At 41.0% G+C, this 18,787-nt stretch overlaps 2 protein-coding genes across 4 annotated transcripts; one reads left to right on the top strand and one right to left on the bottom strand.

The window, feature by feature from the left end:
* Window positions 1-58: 58 nt before the first annotated feature.
* On the top strand, window positions 59-4,679 carry dok1b (docking protein 1b). Its single transcript, XM_077501104.1, has 5 exons — window positions 59-466; window positions 1,558-1,875; window positions 2,162-2,249; window positions 2,326-2,498; window positions 2,733-4,679. The coding sequence occupies exons 1-5, from the start codon at window positions 410-412 to the stop codon at window positions 4,098-4,100; spliced, it is 2,004 nt and encodes a 667-aa protein (XP_077357230.1). The 5' UTR covers window positions 59-409; the 3' UTR covers window positions 4,101-4,679.
* A 1,612-nt stretch (window positions 4,680-6,291) lies between these two features.
* m1ap (meiosis 1 associated protein) lies at window positions 6,292-17,925 on the bottom strand. 3 transcript variants are annotated; one of them, XM_077501106.1, is made up of 12 exons: window positions 17,830-17,925; window positions 16,265-16,506; window positions 15,989-16,180; window positions 14,850-15,027; window positions 11,805-11,951; window positions 11,582-11,714; window positions 10,832-10,973; window positions 10,433-10,484; window positions 8,740-8,882; window positions 8,517-8,635; window positions 8,343-8,430; window positions 6,292-7,823 (listed from the first exon to the last, which is right to left on the bottom strand). In XM_077501106.1, exons 2-12 carry the CDS (start codon window positions 16,499-16,501, stop codon window positions 7,659-7,661), a joined length of 1,596 nt encoding a protein of 531 aa, XP_077357232.1. In that variant the 5' UTR covers window positions 16,502-16,506; window positions 17,830-17,925; the 3' UTR covers window positions 6,292-7,658. The 3 variants fall into 3 exon arrangements, with proteins under 3 accessions (XP_077357232.1, XP_077357233.1, XP_077357231.1); XM_077501107.1 differs by lacking the exon at window positions 17,830-17,925 and adding an exon at window positions 17,558-17,634; XM_077501105.1 differs by lacking the exon at window positions 17,830-17,925 and adding an exon at window positions 16,929-16,992.
* Window positions 17,926-18,787: the final 862 nt, after the last annotated feature.

Here is an 18,787-nt window from a genome sequence, read left to right as displayed (position 1 = left end):
CCAAATAAGACTTTTATATTGAAAGGTTAAGGGCAATATTAGCGTCGTTGATGCGAGCTTTTCACACAGCCCACTCACAGCAGCCGTCAGATGCGTCAAGTAGAGGACTAACTTTCGGTCAAGGTTTTGGACCTATTTGATCCTTGACGGGACCACCCAGTGTTTGCTTGGGTCTTTTATTTCTTTGAGCCATGCCAGTTTTCACCGCGGCCGACAGTAACTTTTTTTGCCCTTTCACGGCCAGGCAGCGGAAGTGAGAGAAGTGGGGAAGTTGCTCGGGGATGTAGAGGCGTGGGGTGTGGGGGGAGAAAAAGAACAACAAACTCAAAAGAGGATTTTTTTTTTCCTGCTGTCAAGTTCAAGTTAAATTTGGGCTACCTGGAGGGAAGAGTTCCTGGAGGCCATTGGCATGGACACCCACGTTAAAGAGGGACAACTTTATGTACAGCATCAAAAGTTTGGCAAGGTAATCTTTTGCTCTTATCCTAGTCAAACACTTAAAAAAAACAAAACAAAACAAAACACACAAAAAAAACTGTTAACCACATTAGTCAAATATCACAAATAAAAATTTGTAAGTATTCATTGGATAGTCTAGAAATAGTTCCTAAGCTTGTATTCAACCATTGCTTGATAAATGGTCTAATTTTAAAGTCCGTGCTATAATGTAGGCAGGTGACAAATAAAACAAAAAAACAGAACAATTGCAGCTGGCCTTGTGATGAGCTAAATTTAGTGTGTGAGCTGCACCACAAGCTACTCACGGAAGACAGTAAAAAAAATGAAATAAAATAAAAACTTACACCTTTGTTCATTATATTTTTCACACATTCTGCATTTTATCAGGAATTCATCTCATTCAGTGTGCGGTACCATGGAAGCTTATGTGGATCAGGCTTGGGCCTCAACGCAAACCTTGTGTTTGCTCTTAATGCAACACTAGATAAGAACACATCTCCTCGTAGGGATTTGAAAGCGGGCCTTTGTCTATGTTACGCGCCTCTTTCTGGTCATATGACAAGGACCAACAAAACATTTTGACCCTGGTCACTACTCCACAAGAGACATTAAATTGTAGCAAAACTCAAATGTGAACGCTTCTATGAAATACAAAGTACTACTTGACCACTTATTGTTTATGGAAAGATGGAACTACTTGAAAGTTAGATGTTTTTTTTTTTTTTTTAAGATCAACACTGATATTGCACATGATTTCAGCATGTTCCTTAACCTGCACAGGTTCCTGAATCTCGCCTGCACATCTCCTTCCTGAGCTAAGCAGATGTGTACAGAGCAAATGTCTTAGGCAACATTTTCAGTTTCAGTTTTGTCCTTTTGCTGTCGCTCATTTCCTGTCTTCCGCCCATTTTTGTGTGTGCCAGACGGCCACTCTTCTGGCATGAAACAGAAAGAACAAGACTGCTTTTAGCTCATTTGCATGTAAAATTTACAAAACAAATATATATATATATATATATATATATATATATATAAATATATAAATGATTATTGTCAAGAGGATTTGACAATGGCTCATTGTGTTGTTCTGCCCATCAGAAATGGAAGAAGAATTGGTTTGTCCTCTACCCGGCCAGCCAAAATGGCATTGCGCGCCTCGAGTTCTTCGACTCGTCCGGGTCGGGAGGTGTGGGTGGCGGCTCGGGCGGAAATACAAATGAGAAGACCAGAAAACTGGACAAGAAGATTATCCGCTTGTCCGAGTGCATTTCCATCCTGCCGGCGCTGACGGAGAACTGTCCCAAAGACAACATGGCAGCGTTCTGTGTGGAGACCAACGACAAGACCCACGTGTTCGCTGCTGAGAAGAATGCCACCAAGGAGTGGATGAATACCATGTGTGACATTGCATTTCAGGTATCCTTTTTTTTTTTCTTTGGCTCCTTTTGGTTTGCTTATGTGTGCCAATAGCTACAAAAAGTTCCCTTTCACAGTCAAATATTCTTATGACAGACTACATCCATCAGAGAGATCCTGCGATATGCTGCTTACATTACCACTTTGGCATTCAAATTATCAGAGATTTGCACTGCCCAGTGCCTTCCAATTATTATTCATCATATACTTTTTCAAAAAGGGGTATTGCCACGAATGTTGCAGTCAATTGAAAAGACAATTCATGAAGACAAATCTGTGTCTACAGGGTGGAAGTGGTGGAAACGGGGATTCAGACGGAGAATCTCAAGACCTGAAGATGTCCGAGAACCTCATCTATTACTCCAGAGAGGAGGGTGAGTATGCAACACAAGCTGAAAGTTGTAACACAAACAAATCATTCCTAAACTGTGAAAACAAAAATGTCCGTAGCGAACGAGTTCTGGGTGAGCGTTCAGCGAACAGAGGCTTCGGACCGCTGCAGGTTGTCGGGCAACTACTGGCTGAAAGCTGAAAGCAACGTCCTGATCTTAAAAGAGCCCAAAACGAAGAGGAACGTCTTTGTCTGGCCGTACAAGCTGCTAAGGCGATATGGGCGAGACCGGGTGGGTGCAAGAACACGCTAGTTTGTGCGCATGTGGTCAGAGCATCTTCTGCTTCAGAGGCTGTGGCTACTCTTTTGTCACTTTGCCTTTGCAAAGTGTGAAATAGAGTAAATGACATTTAAAATGCCCAGAGCAGACTAGACAGCAGACTGCTCAAGAAAAGGTCATCAAGGTGTTAAAACCTACTTTGTGTGAATTAATGACTAGATCTTATCTTTCTTGTTACTTCTCCAGGTGATGTTTTCCTTCGAGTCTGGCCGCCGCTGTGACTCAGGCCCCGGTAACTTCACCTTTGACACAAAGCAAGGTAACGAGATCTTCACCCTCGTGGACCAGGCCATCAAGTCTCAGAAGGCCCTGACTGAGGAGCGTCCTCTCAGCTGCCCCATCTACTTTGACCCGGAGTGCCCGCTATCGCTGCAGCACATACGCAACGCTGGCGCCGTGGCGCCCGGAAGCGGAGACAGCAGCAGCTGTAGCAGCTGGGAGGCTGACGGCGATTCGGGTGGCAGCAAACCGGGCTCTGCCGATGGTGTGCTCGGGAAGCGAGAGGGAGGAGATGGAGGAGGGGGGGCAAGAGGGCAAGCAAGCGTTGGTGCTGAGAGACACAAAGGGAGGAGTTTACCAGAACTGCCTGCCATCCTAGGGGTTGCGAGTGGAGGAAACACACCTCCACGGTCTCCAAGAGGCCAAGGGGCGTCAAAGTGTTCTTCCTCGGCTGACCAACAAGCTGCTCTTTATTCAGAGCCAGCGGATGCCGTTCGTCTGCCTTTGCACACGGCTGATGGCCTCTACTCGGACCCAGTGGACAGCATTACATCCGCGCCACTAGTGCAACCCCCTCGCCTGCGACCCGGGGGTAGCGAGTCCCCTGAAGGTGGAGCCCGCACAGAGCCTCACCATGGTAACCACAGGAAAGCCCAGGACCTCTATTCACATGTGTATGACCACATCAGCCTGGAGCTGAGCCATAAGACTGATGTATTGAGTCTGAATGGGGCTGGGAATGCAGGAGCAGGTGGGAGATGTGGAGGCAGAGGGGCGAACAGTAATAAGCAAACCCCCGGAGCTCAAGTAGCGGGTACTCTGTCGCCCGCGGTTCCTTCTCTGGAGCATATTTATGATGAACCAGAGGGTTGTGCCAAAGGATTTTTGAACTCCAGCAACATGTTGGGGATGAGTATTTACAACGAAGCCCGTTTGGAGCCTTACAGCCAGAAGAGGCTAGAAGAAGTGGCTGCTCCAACAGGACTGGAGGGAAATTACAGTACCCCCACCCACGGAAAGTCTTTAGAGTCTCACAAACATTCTCACCTGAAGGTAGGACAAAACCCGCCGACTCCAAGATGGCCCAAACCTGTCACCGCTCCCAAACCCAGCAGGGGCAATTTTGCTCGGAAGGAGCCCGTACCGTTGCCTGGGAAGCATAGCGAGCCTGACAATAACGTCAACAACAACAACAACATAAGGGACAGAGAGGGCGGAGGAGAAAGGGAGCTGTACAGCAAAGTCTCAAAACCTACTAAATTGTGGTCAAATCAGTCCAAACCGACACCACTGAGCTCACCTGATATTATCTATGACAACTTAGGAAATATTTGACGGTTTCCATAGATAGGCTATGAGGGATGAAACGCTTTTTTTTTTCAGCACATTTTTTATTTCTGTTTATCCATGCTTCGCGTTAGTGCCCAGCTTAAGTGAGAGCCAAGCGAGGGCAAAAGAAGTGGTGAAAGTGTTTGGACAGTCTAATCCATAGATGGCGAAGCAAGCTGTGTTTTGCCTCCATGGAACCAGATATTTTCAATTATGTGAGCGAGGGTTTACTGCAACGATTCGTCATCTTAAATTCTATGAATCCAATGAGACTTGCACATGTTCAATCTCACTGAACTAATACGGTAGGTGCTTTATTCTTCGGCTCCATATGGTGGAAAAACTTTTGCAGGAATCATGCAATGTTGTGAACTCAAGCCCTCATTTGGGTCAAGGAAAACGACATAAAGCCGTAATGTGGCTGTTAAACTGCAGGGGGAAGTTGTTCAATGTTATTCCACTCTTGTTTTTGCATCTACATGAGAGACTTTACAATTAGCTGCAATATATATATGTATGTGTAAGAAACAGCTGTGCTGTCTTTAAATATACCGGTAACTAACAATAAAAAATATCTTTACAAGATTCCTCCATAGTGGACATCTGCCACCAATGTCACAGTTATTCTTGGTAAACAGACTTTCTGTTCTGGGCTGAGCAAGTCTGACCTCATCCTCAACTTCCCCTCCTCTGCCACACTCTGTTTTTGTTGTTTCCAACTACTTAATCGCAACATTAAGGCATGAAGCGGCGGCTTTCATTCGTGCTTTCTTCTCAATCTTCTTTCGCGTTCTCTCTTTCAAAACAATGATTGTGTTTTTAGGCTGCCATTGCATCAGCTAATTGCAACTGGTTTGTGTCTTGCATTTCAAGTGCAAAAGGTAGATCGTACGTGAGCTGGAAAGCTGAGGAAGGGTCCGACCAAAGCCAAAAGCTGCTAAAAACAGGATGAATAATATTAAAGACTTTCTCCAGCTCTTACAATAGGCAAGATGAGAAAGACTGACACGATGAATGCTGGCAAGAAACCGCTGCATGTGTCAGTTGGCTTGCAAAACAGGGACAGACTGTTCCATTCGCGGCCCCAGTTCTGTATCCCGTTCATCCCTCTGCTTTTTATTTCCCCAACTGCTACCAAAGTTGTTTTCAGAGATACATTTTTAAGGTCTAAAACTACACCAGTCCCTTCTGTGCTTGATCAGGCGGGGCAAAAAGCAAAGGAGAAGCAGCAGTAAACTAATCAAACAACAGCAGACTTGACATATTTAGCGTGCGGTAGCACATTTACTGACTTCTTTTTGATATTGCCCTTTTTTACGCCACATCAGCATTTATTTGTTGATATTCAAAGAACACCCGGTCCTCACATGGCCACAAAAGTTGGGCCTGTTCGGAAATTTGATTTGGACAGCAGCAACAGTTGACATTCTAATGGATTTATATTGCTCTTGACCAGTTTAAAAAGCATCTTTTGAGAATGAAATGTAATGTTTAAGAAAAAATTATGTAGAGACAAGTTTTTAAGTATGACAAGCAGTGCCTAAACAGCAATAGCACAACAAACAAGAAGTCCTTGCATACCTTGCTTGAGCTCAAGGCAAAGTGCAGTGTGTGTAAACGGGGTTCCTTTTCAGGTGATTCAGTGATGTCTATCTATCTTTTTTTTTATTTATTTTTTTAACTTAACTGCTATTTGGTCTACACACATAAAATGTTCTCATGCAGACCACCAACTTCTATTTTTAGCAATGCGTGGGCAAGTCATTCTATTGGTCTCTGAAGTTGCATTTGCTCTGTCTCGGTTCATGGTTAGAGTTTCATTCACCTTCTTGATGTATGTATGCATGTACTAATATATTAACAAATTTTTAAAAATGTAAGACTAATTGAAATAATCAAATGTACTGTTAGTATGGTAATATCAGTTACTTTTCTTCACTTTTCTAAGTGCACAGGCATACCTCCATTTTTTAGATTTTGATTTGTGTACCTCCTTAAAGTAGATGCACTTAATTGTTCTCTGTCTTTGACATGTATATGAAGTGCATTGTGTTTTTTACTATTTGTATTGTTTTTATCACTAAGGTCAGAACAGACAACTGCAGGAAAGACACGGCATGCGTCTGAGCCAGAGATAATAATTGAAAAAAAAATGCTCTTCCGTGCTGCCAGTGGCAACACAATGAGCTACAGTGTCTTTGAAGTGTCAAGACAATTTATTGACAACCAAATTAAGAGTAGCTGTAAAAGTCTACAACATCAAAAATAATAAAAGTTGACATGTGAAAGCTAAACAAGTAAATGCAAAAATGCTTTTTTTTTTTTTTATCCAAAAATTCATTAAAATTCAGTGGTCTTCAAACTTAACTATAAAGATGCTCTTCAGTAGAATTCAACACACCCACCCACACAAAAATCACACTTTTGCTATCCTGGTTCTCATTTATGGTTAACGGTCTGAAAGAGGAACTTCAGACTTTTGACCTTTTAGGTTTCAACTCAAACCAACAGTTAATTCATCAGAGATGCTCAGGGTTTACAAACAAAATGTAGCGAGAAAGAAAAAGAAAACAGAGCCAGGGAGAGAAGCAAGTGAAATGGGAGCTAATTTGCTCAAATTCTCCTTCGAGACAAAAGAGTCGTTGTGGTTGTAACTTCTGAATGCGGAAGTTCTGTGACATCACAACGCCATGAAGTAATGTGTCACTGGGCTGTTGCTTGTGTTACAAGGTTCAACATGGGAGTGGAATGGCGGGAGACTGATTAAAGTCTGTAGAGAGAGAGACAAGACTCTTGTGTGAGGAATAGATTAATAATAGCAATAATGGATGTGTATCAGAAATATGAGCATGACTCTATTTTTTAGTATGTGTAATGCATGAACTTCTATTGACTGTATTACAATGTTTCATAAACCAAGAGGGCAATTTTATGTGTTGTTGTCCCAATTCTAGAAAATCTACTTGTTCTTTGATGCTTCCAAATTTACTACCCTTCGTATGCCACCTTTTAGAGAAGAACAGACCTTTGAGGCTGGCTGAAGGAAAGCAGAGCCATTTGTCTGCTGTGCATACTTGTCTATACGTCAGTACAATTCAAATGGCTATGTAAATGTCATTTTCTTCCTTGCTTCTCCCCCTTTTTAAGTGCACGACTACTAAATTGTCAACACACATATATGACTGCACACTCACATCAGCCGACGTGACATTTTAATAGCGATGAATGGAAGAATTTAGTCAGCTGCCCTAGGCAATTAGCACAGAATGGTGAGTTTGATTTTTTTTGTTTTTTTTGTTTTTTTGTTTTTATACTTCAGAAGGATTTGTTATTATTACTAAAACCCTCAAAGAACACAGCTGTGTATGTTGGAAAGGAAACACTACTGTAACTGTACGCCGGAACTTATATTAAGGACATGCTAGCCAACCAGTTGAGTTTTTGCTACTGTATTCATCTTTTATCTTTCTTCCTTTCTCCACCATGCTCCCATCAATGCTTTCTCATACCTTTGTCAGATCCCTCCTGATGAGCAGGGTGTTTGGCTTGAGGACTGAGAGGGTGCTAAGATGAGCTATTACGGGCCACGAAGCTCAAAGCTCGACGCGGTCTCATGACAGGCGGAGGTCTCAGCATGGTGGGATTGCGAGAATTTGGCGGTGTTCTCAGCGAGGAAGGGCTGGGGGCCACAGTAGAAGTGACCGTGCTGTACATTCCAAGCTGGTGAGCCTGGTTTAGAAGGAAGGCAACATGCCAGGCAATATTTAACTAGAATGATACTCAGTGCAGCATAGCTCCAAAGGTCCAAATTGAGACCAACACCTAAGTGTGCCACTTGTGCTTTAAATGTGTTAATATATTGCATCACTCAGATAGTAATAGGAACATACAGAAGAGGATTATTTACTTACTGTATGCTTAGTTTTATTTGTTTGACTGAACTTAACAATTTGATTTTCAACTCTCCTAAGCATAGGAAGAAATAAAAGCAGTGTGGTTAAGTATTTTTTCCGCCTTTCAAACTATTTGCATGTCAGCAGCCTTATCAGACCCAATGAGTCACATAGCCAACAGCTCAGCGCTTTCAGGTCACTGCAGGCCTCAGGTGACAAAACACAAACGGTATTAATGTTCAGACCCATCCACTGTGCGTGATCATTTAAATGGATTGACGACGGATTCAAGGTTTATTACGAGCTACTGATGTATTGCCTGAACTGAATTGTGAGGAAAAACAAAACTGTTTACCTGATGGGGTTGACTGCTGGCTATGGAAACAGCACTCCCTGGTGGTTGACGTTGGTATGTCTGGGGAGCAGGGTGCGCATTTGAAGCACTAAAAACAACGGGCACATTGTCACATGTTAACGACTCACAACTAGAGCACATATATTTAGCCTCATGAGCCACATTTAATCTTACTCTGACGCCAAGGGATAGTGTAGCTTCGTGACAAGGATGCTCCTCAGATACTCGTAGAGGTTGCTTTTCAGACAGGTGGGGCTCAACACAGCCACTTCTTTTATCTGCATGAGGCAACCCTGATAGAAACAGACATGAAGCATGAACCAAACATGCCTCTTTCTGCATCTGACCATCCAATTTGGTAAAATGTAATTTCAGAGAAGACAAAAGGTCATTTTACCATTATAAGCTGCGTGGTTTCAGGTGGAGTATCCAACACTGGATCAGTGTACATGGGAGGCATAAACAGTTCCTTGCAGACAATTGGTTTGAGGAGCATGGCACATTTTGGAGAGGGATAGAGGACATAGAAAGAAAACAAATCTGTGTCACATGCAAAAAGACACATGCACACATGCACGCACGCACACGCACGGAAACACACACAGAACGCAGAGCATGAATACATGTTCCATACATTTATGCAGGTTTGTGTTAAAGCAAGAGCTTCAAAAGCAATAACTCATTATAAGCATATCATAAAATAACAATTAACAACGTGAATACCATTCCATGATATTCTGCTATTGTTGCAACCCCAATACCAAGTCAAAATCAAGTCAGGTTTTATCTATAATATGGATCCTTAAAATATCAATGGCAAGAAAAAAAAAAAGGTTTAAGCCATTTACGTGTCAAAATTATGACATACAATGTACGCTGTGATAATGGACTTTATTGTGCAGCGCGTCATCGCAATAATGTGGTGAGCATGGGACAACACGGCCCTGAACTTTGGGCTCATTTCCTCATTTTATAGCACAATATTGTGCTATAAAATGCCTATGGCGTTGTCAAGTATTGACATAATTTGGATAGCACTCCTGCATCTCAGGTTGCATGCATAGGCTATTTTTCATTCAGAAAGAAAGGACACTTGCGGACACGCAGCCAACCTGTGTTTAAGTGCACAACCGGTCCATTATGGTGGCATTATGAATGAAAAACGTGATTGTCAATAAAATTTATGGATGCATGTGCTAATGATAGTCTGAAAATATTAGAACGAATTTTGCAGTGTTTTATTAATTGTTTACGTCGTTTTGGCTCGACCCCGTTTGCCTGTAGCAAAACATTATATCAATTTATGTCCAAAAAACTCGACTGACTGTCCCCAAAATTTATGAGTACATATGCAGACATGTGATAATCATAGTCTGGAAATATAAGAACGAAACTCGCAATATTTTAGATGATATTCGAAAGCGTTATGTATTATTATTATTATTGTTATTATTGTTATTATTATTATATGAATGTGCAGCAGTGCTTCCATCTTAAACATTATCAAAAATATTGCTAGTTTCGTTCTAATATTTTTAAGCTATAATTAACATATGTCTACACATGTACGGGTACTTGTAAATTTTTGTGACAGTTATCACGGTTTTCATTCATGCCACTATAATGCATGGACCGGTGGTTGGCTGTCACGCTGCAATCACTTCTGCAATTAATGTCTTTTTTTGCTTTCTTTCTCGAAAAAAGAATATGAAACCTGATATGGTGTGATATCTAAATTATGGCAATGCTTGACGACGCCATACTCATTTTTATAGCACACAGAACCCAGTACAAAATGAACAGGGCCGTGTTGCTTGCACACAAATGCGTCACAGCGAACAGTGATTGGACAAAAATGTCCAATAATTACATCTTCTAATAAAAAGGAAATGAAAAATAATAATTTGAATCTGTTGTGTGAGTCAATTTGCCTCCAATTTTAGATGAATTCGCGCATTGTCTCAAATGTCGCTTTTACATCGCAAACACGTCGTAGATATGTTGCAAAATGACCGGGGCAACAACCTCAACAATTCAACATTTGCAAGGTTTAGCAATGTTCACAGTTCAGTGTTTAATAAGTCACGCACCTGGGCCTCCATCAGACGGCGCCATCTGCAACAGCAAAACCTGGTCATCACGCTGAAAAAGAACATGAGAAAGAACATCACTTAATTAATACGGAAGCTGAGACAATAGCTGCATTTTGTCACCCTCTTAAAATAATGGCGTAAGTCATATTTTGATAAAATTGATTTTTTTTTTGCCTTAAACATCTCCACAGGGTGGTGGCCACCTCTGCTAAAATCAGCTACAATACCGGTACATCCTTCTTTAACAGCTCAATCACTTCTACTCCTGAAAAGAAATTATTAATAAATATATTTGCTTCAGTTTTTTTGTGTTTCCTGAAAAAAAAAATGAAAAAATACCTTTGGACATTATTTTAGGAGGTGGTGACGATTTCTATTTACAATACGTCCACACACCAGCAGTGTATGGTTGAGAGCTTGAAATCTGTGCTGGTTGGTCTCAATCTCATCCCAGTTCAGCTGCCAGCAGGTGGTTGGGCTGACAGTTAGTGGCAGTCCGTATAGCAAGCTTTGACACATGGTAGCCTTGTCCAGTGCCCTAAAAGCAAGCATACACACAGAGGCGCTCATTAGCTTGATGAGTATAAACACAGACACAAGATTTAGGTTTTGTGCCTTTGTTCAATTGATTGGAAAATACAGCATGAATAGTTCCAGTGTTCCCAATATGTGGGAACTCCCTGAACATTGTTAGAATTTTAAAACAAACACTGTGCGTCTATTGTCTCAGATAATATGAATTTCAAGAAAGTCAAAAGTTGGAGGCCAATATTTTACCTTTTACTTAAAATGCATATCAGCTCCCAATATCGGTTATCAGCCTCCTTCACTAGTAATATTTGTATCGGCTCTGGGAAAAAAATAAAATAAATAAATAAATAATATATATATATATGTATATATATATATATATATATATATATATATATATATATATATAATATATATATATAGAACAGAACAGAACAAAATGGACTCATCGGCACAATCAGAATGATTAGAATGATTAGAATACATGCATGATTGATGGAACAAACACATTCAGTTCACCACGCCAATCAAAAGATGCTGAAGAGTGTGCATAGGCTACTTTTTTCCCCAGTTATGTGAATATAAATCAATTACTTGATTAGTCCTCAATCTTACTTAATTGCTTTCAACCTCCGTGGAACTTGAGAGACAGACATGACATCACAAAGGCTCTCTGGCTTCACTGCGGGATTCAGTGGGAGGAGGCTGGGGCTGATGACACGCTCCTGCATGTCGCACTTTAGGCACACTAGATAGCAGCAAAAAGCCACAGTCACTTGATGTCAATCACAGGATGAATGACAGTTTTACCTTTTAGTCGGTAGGAGTGGTGACAAACCTGGACTGGTACTTCCCAGTGGGCTTGGCAGGACAAGGTGGATGCGTTCATAGTCCACTCCATATTCTTGAAGCCATTCCTTAAACACTCCCTCAACAGCAAAAAGACTGTTGTCCACCTGTTCGAAGTCCACCAGAAGCCGACTCTCTGCAAGAGGAATTTCACTGATGTTATTAATTAGAATATTTTTTTTCTGATTCCAAATTTAAGTTGGACTCCTGTTACTGAATTGTATTCCACAGGTTAAAAAAAACAGATCAGACAAGCTTCCATTATGACCATTAGATGGCGACATATAACCACAGAGATGTCACTTTGGCTTGCTTTCAACTCTTTTAGTTGTGCTGTCATTCTCCATGTCTATCTTGCATAAGATACGCAAAGCGCTTATTAAACTTTATTCTTATCCCACTTTAATATTTAGCCCATGAGCTATCTCTGCATAACCAATGAGAGCAAAAGAAAATATAAGATATTGAGGGAGATTTATTTAATTTAAATAAAGAGATATCAATCAAAAACAGGTAGACGGAAGAAAAGATGGATCTCGTCATTGTGGTAGAGAGGAAGGAGGGAAAACCTTAGGCGGTGGTTGGAGATGAAGAAAACACCAGTTAAAGGAAATCAATTGTCTCCAATAATGTGTGCCTGGGAGTGGGAAATCAGATGGGGAGCAATAGTAAGAGCGAGAGAAGAATTATGATAGCAGGAGAAAAAGTAATTGTAAATGTCAGCCAGGAAGGGAGGATAGAGGGCAGAAGGAGAGCTCGATAGCAAAGAAGAATGATGGCGGATAAAAGTAGAATAGATTCAAATTACGGTGGATTACTGAAGCTTCTGTATGAGATATTCTTTTCCCAAAGAACTTACTTGGTAGGATGGGTGACAGACAGCCATGAACCTCTAATGCACATGCTTTTTGTGCCCAAATCAGCATGTTGTGTCTACAGTACCTTGAAAGTCTTTTTTTTTTTTTGTGTAGCCTTACAAACATGACCACACCAACAGCACACGCCTCGTCCGTTGGCAGTATGGTCTGCATGAACACTTGTGTAACACAGCCGTGAATAGCCCATTGATGTTGTTTAAGACTGTGACAAATGCCACATTGATTGTCCGGCATGCAACATGGGCGCTCGACACACTAGTGGCAGTGTGACCTAATTGCCCCGCAGGCACTTTATGGCGGGTATTTGACAGTGCCTTGTAAAGGACACTAGGATAAAGGCAAAGACAACAGCACTGTGTATTCTCTGAAGAGGAGGAAGAGGAAAGAGAAATGGAACTCAAGATAAAATGCTCGAGAATCCTTATATTAACTATAAAGATAATTATGTTGGTAAGGATAATGTGTTAGCGCAGAGGAAGTAGAAATTACGTGCTATTAGAAGTGGACAGAGGACAAATTTTTGAGCACGCTGTGGTAGGATGTCCTTTTTTTTTTTTTTTTTTAACACAAGAAGACATTGAAAGCCCTACCAATAAGAAGCTGCAATACCAGCCTCCATCTTGATTTCCTCTGCATTCCTGCCACTGTCTTTTAGGCCCACATAGCTGGGGAGTGCGTAGTGCACTTCCTGTCTGTGTCTACACTTGTGCAATGTCTGTGGTCAGATCTGCCAGCAGCTGGATGTAGGGTTTCCTCCAGAAAACACATTTGGAGCCCACAAGTTGACTGCCTCGGAAAAGGAGTAGAAAGCGAGTGCAACCACAGTCTGCGCTGATGGAAGATCAGCTCAGCAGGTAGTTTTCACATTGAAACAAGTACCCGAAGAGGTAGCCATGGTATCTATCAACATGGGATCAAATGACTGTTGGCAGCTTACAAATATTGTTTGCTGCATGCAAAAGGAAACATTACAGACATGGTGGGTCTTGTCGCAACCTACGGCAGTTGTAACAAACAAAAACATACAATCTTAGTGTATGGGTGACTAGAGGGGGTGTAAAGACTAGGGCGTAAAGGTGGCCTCAGTGCTTCTGAGTGGGCAAAGTAGGAAACGAGATAAACAATTAAAAATAGACAAATAAAAATTGACTGGATATAAAATGGGAGCAGAGGAAAACACAGTTGTTCTATTACTCCTCATATCAAGAGATATGTAGAAGGAGAAAAGGGGTGGAGACAACAATTTAGTCACTGGGGAGAAGAGCAGGAAAAGGGGAAAATACGCCCTCTCATGCAAGGCTTTGATGGAGTGAACAAGAGGCCCTGCAGCAGACTATGATTAAAGAAAAAGTGAAAATGATAGGGTGTAATTACAACTGATTGGGGCCACACATACATTCCCTCTGATCAAGAGAAAAAGTTGCAAAGAATCAGTCATGACTGTCATCTGTGCATTGCAACTGTAAATTGGAATACTTCAAGCAGCATGAGGACACAAACAGAAACAACGTAGCCGCAAATAGAACCTATCTTAAGCTTTCAGGGCTGACAGAGCGAACAGTGGAGGATTAGGATCCTTTGCTTTAAATGGGACGGACTTGATATATTACCCAGTCCCCTTAAACAAAGTACTCATTTTTTGTTCCTGCTACATTTCACATTATTTCTGACTAAAAACAGACACAGTTAAACAATGTTAACATTGCTTCCGAGATTAGTTAGATACGATTCCCATCTTGCTAACTCGACTCCTTCGTTTGTTTGTGTTGTTCTTCCCTTTTCATGACCCATTTCTGTATCTTCTCCCAAGAGTCCAACAGCACAGAATGCATACTGAGGCCCCTTAACAAACGCATTTGATCCTTTTTTCTAATTAAGGGTTGAACCGTTGCCTTATTCTTGTGTTGCAGAACAGCAGAGAGTTTGTTCCAGCAGCGACTTTAGTGGCTTACAACACAAGAGAGAAATTGGCACAGGTTCTATGGGTGTGTGAGACAGACACAAATACGAGTGTAGATGGGTCACACATGGTCCTTCCCGACCATGTGGAGCGAGCAGGGTGGGGAAAAGTACGTGGAATGTGAGTGGGAGTCAAGTCTGCTCAGGAAAAAGATAGCAAGGAGTCAGTCTGTTTGTGTTTGTATCCTCCTTCCTACCTCCACTACAAGCCTGAGGTGGGTCTTGAGGTGGGAAGAGATCTTCTTGACCCCACTCTACCTCACTGTAGAGCTGCACCACCATGAAACTATAGATTGGCAGCAGGTCATCATCCTTGAGCACAGTTTTCAAAAGATGAACCATGCCTCTTCCTGGACGGCTGGTCACCACGGTAACCTGTTAATAAAAAAGGAACATCCACTTGAATCAGTGGAGCTTTCTTTTGCATGCTTATAGCTGGTTAAAAAACTCTTTGAGGCTAAGGTTGCACATTGGGGACATGAGAAACAATAAAAGACTATTAGGAAATGCTGTGTGTGTGATTTTAAGAAAAAAAAACATGGCTTAACCTAGTAACAAAACTATTACTGTTTCATGTTGCGACACAAGGAATACAATAGCTCCTGGCAAAGCTCTACAAAGACATAGATGTGCTCCCTTGTGCATTTTTTTCCCCTAACGACAGAACATAACAAAAATAATTATCTTAATAGGATTACTATAGCTGCAATTGGCTGGCAACCAGTCCAGGGTGTCCTCCGCCTACTGCCCAGAGCCAGCTGAGAGAGGCGCCAGCACCCCCCGCGACCCTTGTGAGGAATAAGCGGTCAAGAAAATGGATGGATGGAAGGATTACCATAGGATGTTGCTAATCTCAAAATAGAAGCAGCTAGTGAAACTAGACTCATACCTAACCCCCTCCCTAGATGATAAGCGTGAGATTTGCAACAAGTGGGTGTAACCCAAGGAGTTAAGCGTTTGATAGGACATTCTGTCACAAGCTGATAGCATCTTCAGGCAGCAACATCTCTGCTTCAGCTTCTCTGATGACAGACAAACAAATCCCCACACACAGATGGCTCAGCGGCGTATGAAACAAGTCCATTTCCTGAACTGAAGTGTACATAAGCAACCACAAGGTGATCGTACTAATAGAGAGAGTGAAGGTTTTTCTAGATCAACACTCATACTTGCCTGATAACCCTTTTTTTTTTTTTTTTTTTTTTTTTTTAAATTTGTGTTCCTTGCTGGATATGTTTAACAAGCTGCTGAAGAGGTTTTCAACACCCCTTTCAAATTAAACAATCCTTATGTAATAAATTATAATCCTTTTTGTTGTTCTTCTACATTGCCTCACCTCAACAGATATGTTGGACTGGATAGAGACCCCACTGAAATTCCTGTACAGGTTAAATTGCTTGTGGCTGTCCAGCACGGCCTGTCGCAACATCTCTCCCACACTGGGCAGTTCTGTAGTGACACCTACACTCGGGATAGACCGTAGCGCCTCCACGCAGGAAAGCAACCTTGGCAAGTTACCCAGAACTCTCTGAAAAGACAAAAAGAAAAATAAGGATGAGAGGGGGAGAGGTAAGAATGGAAGTTTTGATGAGACAATCAACATGTGTATTACCACAAAAGGGAGCAGACATTCCTGCTGACTGCTGATGGCAAACACGCTGAGGTGAGGAAGCCTACAAGGTCCCTTGAGACTACAGACCAGCGTCAGGAAATTATCAAGAGCATCACAGAGAATTGTGCGGGTCTCGGACCACCAGGGAGGCACTGCCTCAACGATCAAGATCCTGGCTGGTTGTTGCTGAAATGCTGTTTTGGCGAAACTAGAACTCTTGTGACTCTTGTGATTCATGTCACCTGAAAACATGCAAAAATGTGTTTATATTTACTTCTGTATTCTAACATAGGGTGCATAAAACCTGTAAAAAATAAAAGGCTGAGTGGATAAAAAAAAAAAAAAAAAATGTTTATCAGACCACAAGGAGGCAATGCGATCTAATTATAAAAAATAGTGCAAAAAAAGCAACAATCCCCACCAGTGCAATTCAGTACGATAAAAAAATAAAAAAATACAATAAAGAGATTTGCTAAGCATGTAATTACATAAGTCAAACAGAATCTTTTTTAGCAGTGGTTCGCACTTCTTTATTGATGGCTTGACTTGAAATGGTGATATTTTAAAATTCACCAGTAAATCAGTGCAGCATGGGTGTTTCACAGATAGACATACTGCTGTTATTTGTTTCATCTTTCTGTGGATTAAGTTTTGGATTACTTACAGACACTCGTCCTGTTTACAAGTTTAGGACTTGAGTGGCATAATTTAAGATGCATGGCATAGCAGAATCAACATGTCAACCAATTTAACTGACGTGCTAAAATCCCAACCAATGGGTTTTAACGGCAACAGATGTCACGTTATATGGGAAATATTGTAGACCTGCTGTCGCATATAGAGTACTCCTCTTTTGGCTACTTTATATAAATAGTTTAGTTTAGTTTAGTTTAGTTTAGTTTAGTTTAGTTTAGTTTAGTTTAGTTTAGTTTAGTTTAGTTTATTCATTTTTTCCTTTCGGACACATTACAGCTTACATCAATCACATCACATCATTTGCAACATTGACATCCGAAAGAAGGGCTGACGGGTAGAAGCCGAAGCTTATTCGAGACCCGTCCCCATCGACCATTACTATAACGCATCAGTCATATACATTATTTAGAATAGTCATAATTTTTATCGTTATCCATCCCATACTATCCAAATATACATATATAGGCTATGATATTTCTGCTCTCACCAGGTCGAAAGGTGTTAGACCCTTGAAATTAATAGCCTAAAATATTTACTCAATGGACCATGACTGAAAGCCCCTTTTGTTTCAGAGAAGTTATATTTTTATGTACTAACCAACGGCAGTCTCAAGGCAACACAGTATCGACGTTTATACCTTTTCTCAGGACAAGCGGTCAAAAACAACAACAACAACAACAACAACAACAGCAACAAACGGCCAGACGGATTATCCGTGCTTTAGCATAATCTAATGGCTAATGCTAACGTTCGCCTAAAGAAGCTCTCCTTTGTTAATAATACATAATGTAAAAATCGTTTATAGTACATTTCTCCACTCCTCATTATATATATTGAAGATATCAGCCATAAAACAAAATTTAACTTACCTAATTTAGTAGGCAAATTTAGGTTAGTAGACTCAGCCACCTCAACCAATGAGTGAATGTCCAAAATGGAAGATTCTTTTCTGATATGATTGTTCACTTACTCTCCACTAGGGGCGCCAACATGTCCAGGTACAGTACAACCAACGCTGATGTCAAGTGACCAGGACCAGTAAATCCACAGCGTCATCAACAAAAACAAAAATAATTTGGGGTTTTCCCAAATTGACTCCGAAACCATACAAGCTACAGTAAATGGAGAACAATTTTAGAGGAATAAGAAAGATATCACTGTCCAAATACTAAATAAATCAAATTACATACTAAAACATTAAACGAAAAATACATAAACATATTTCCTTGTATTTAATGAAATACAGGAAGATGTCGACTAACATTTAATTGTTCGTTTCAACTATTATCACTGCATGATATGGAATGATAAAACTCGTAACGCAGCACGACTGCACCTGCAGAATCACGGTAGTATTTTGACATTTTCTAATGCATTCTTTGGGCCGGATGAAACCCCCAAGCATATACTTGTCACCTTTGGTCATTATTGGACACTTCAATAAAAGTACTTGAATTTAACATCTTAGCTTTATAAATCCAAATGCATATCATGGAATAGAATTTTACTCAAACGATGGCCCATGTGAAGAGATAAGTTTAGACTCAGGCAGACACTCACGTGCCTCATCATTTAGTTGTGATGTGCACAAATAGCCTTCTACGTTAATGAGAGCTTTTCACCAGAGCAGTAATCCGCTATATGCCTTTTTAAATTTATTTTCGGGGATTTGAGGGAAAGTTTTGCATGCACTTTTGCTTGTCATTTCACACACCAGTTGCTTTGTTTTGGTTTAATGCTATAAGATGGGAAGTAAAACGCATGACTTTAAAAATGTTTGGACATAGCATCCTATTTTCGATGCTTGTACTAATCCGTGTGAAAGAC

The sequence above is a fragment of the Festucalex cinctus genome, chromosome 16, assembly GCF_051991245.1.
Source record: "Festucalex cinctus isolate MCC-2025b chromosome 16, RoL_Fcin_1.0, whole genome shotgun sequence".
In the NCBI taxonomy this organism is placed as follows: domain Eukaryota; kingdom Metazoa; phylum Chordata; class Actinopteri; order Syngnathiformes; family Syngnathidae; genus Festucalex; species Festucalex cinctus.
Note: the sequence above shows the minus strand (reverse complement) of the source record. Positions and strands in the feature narration are given on the sequence as shown.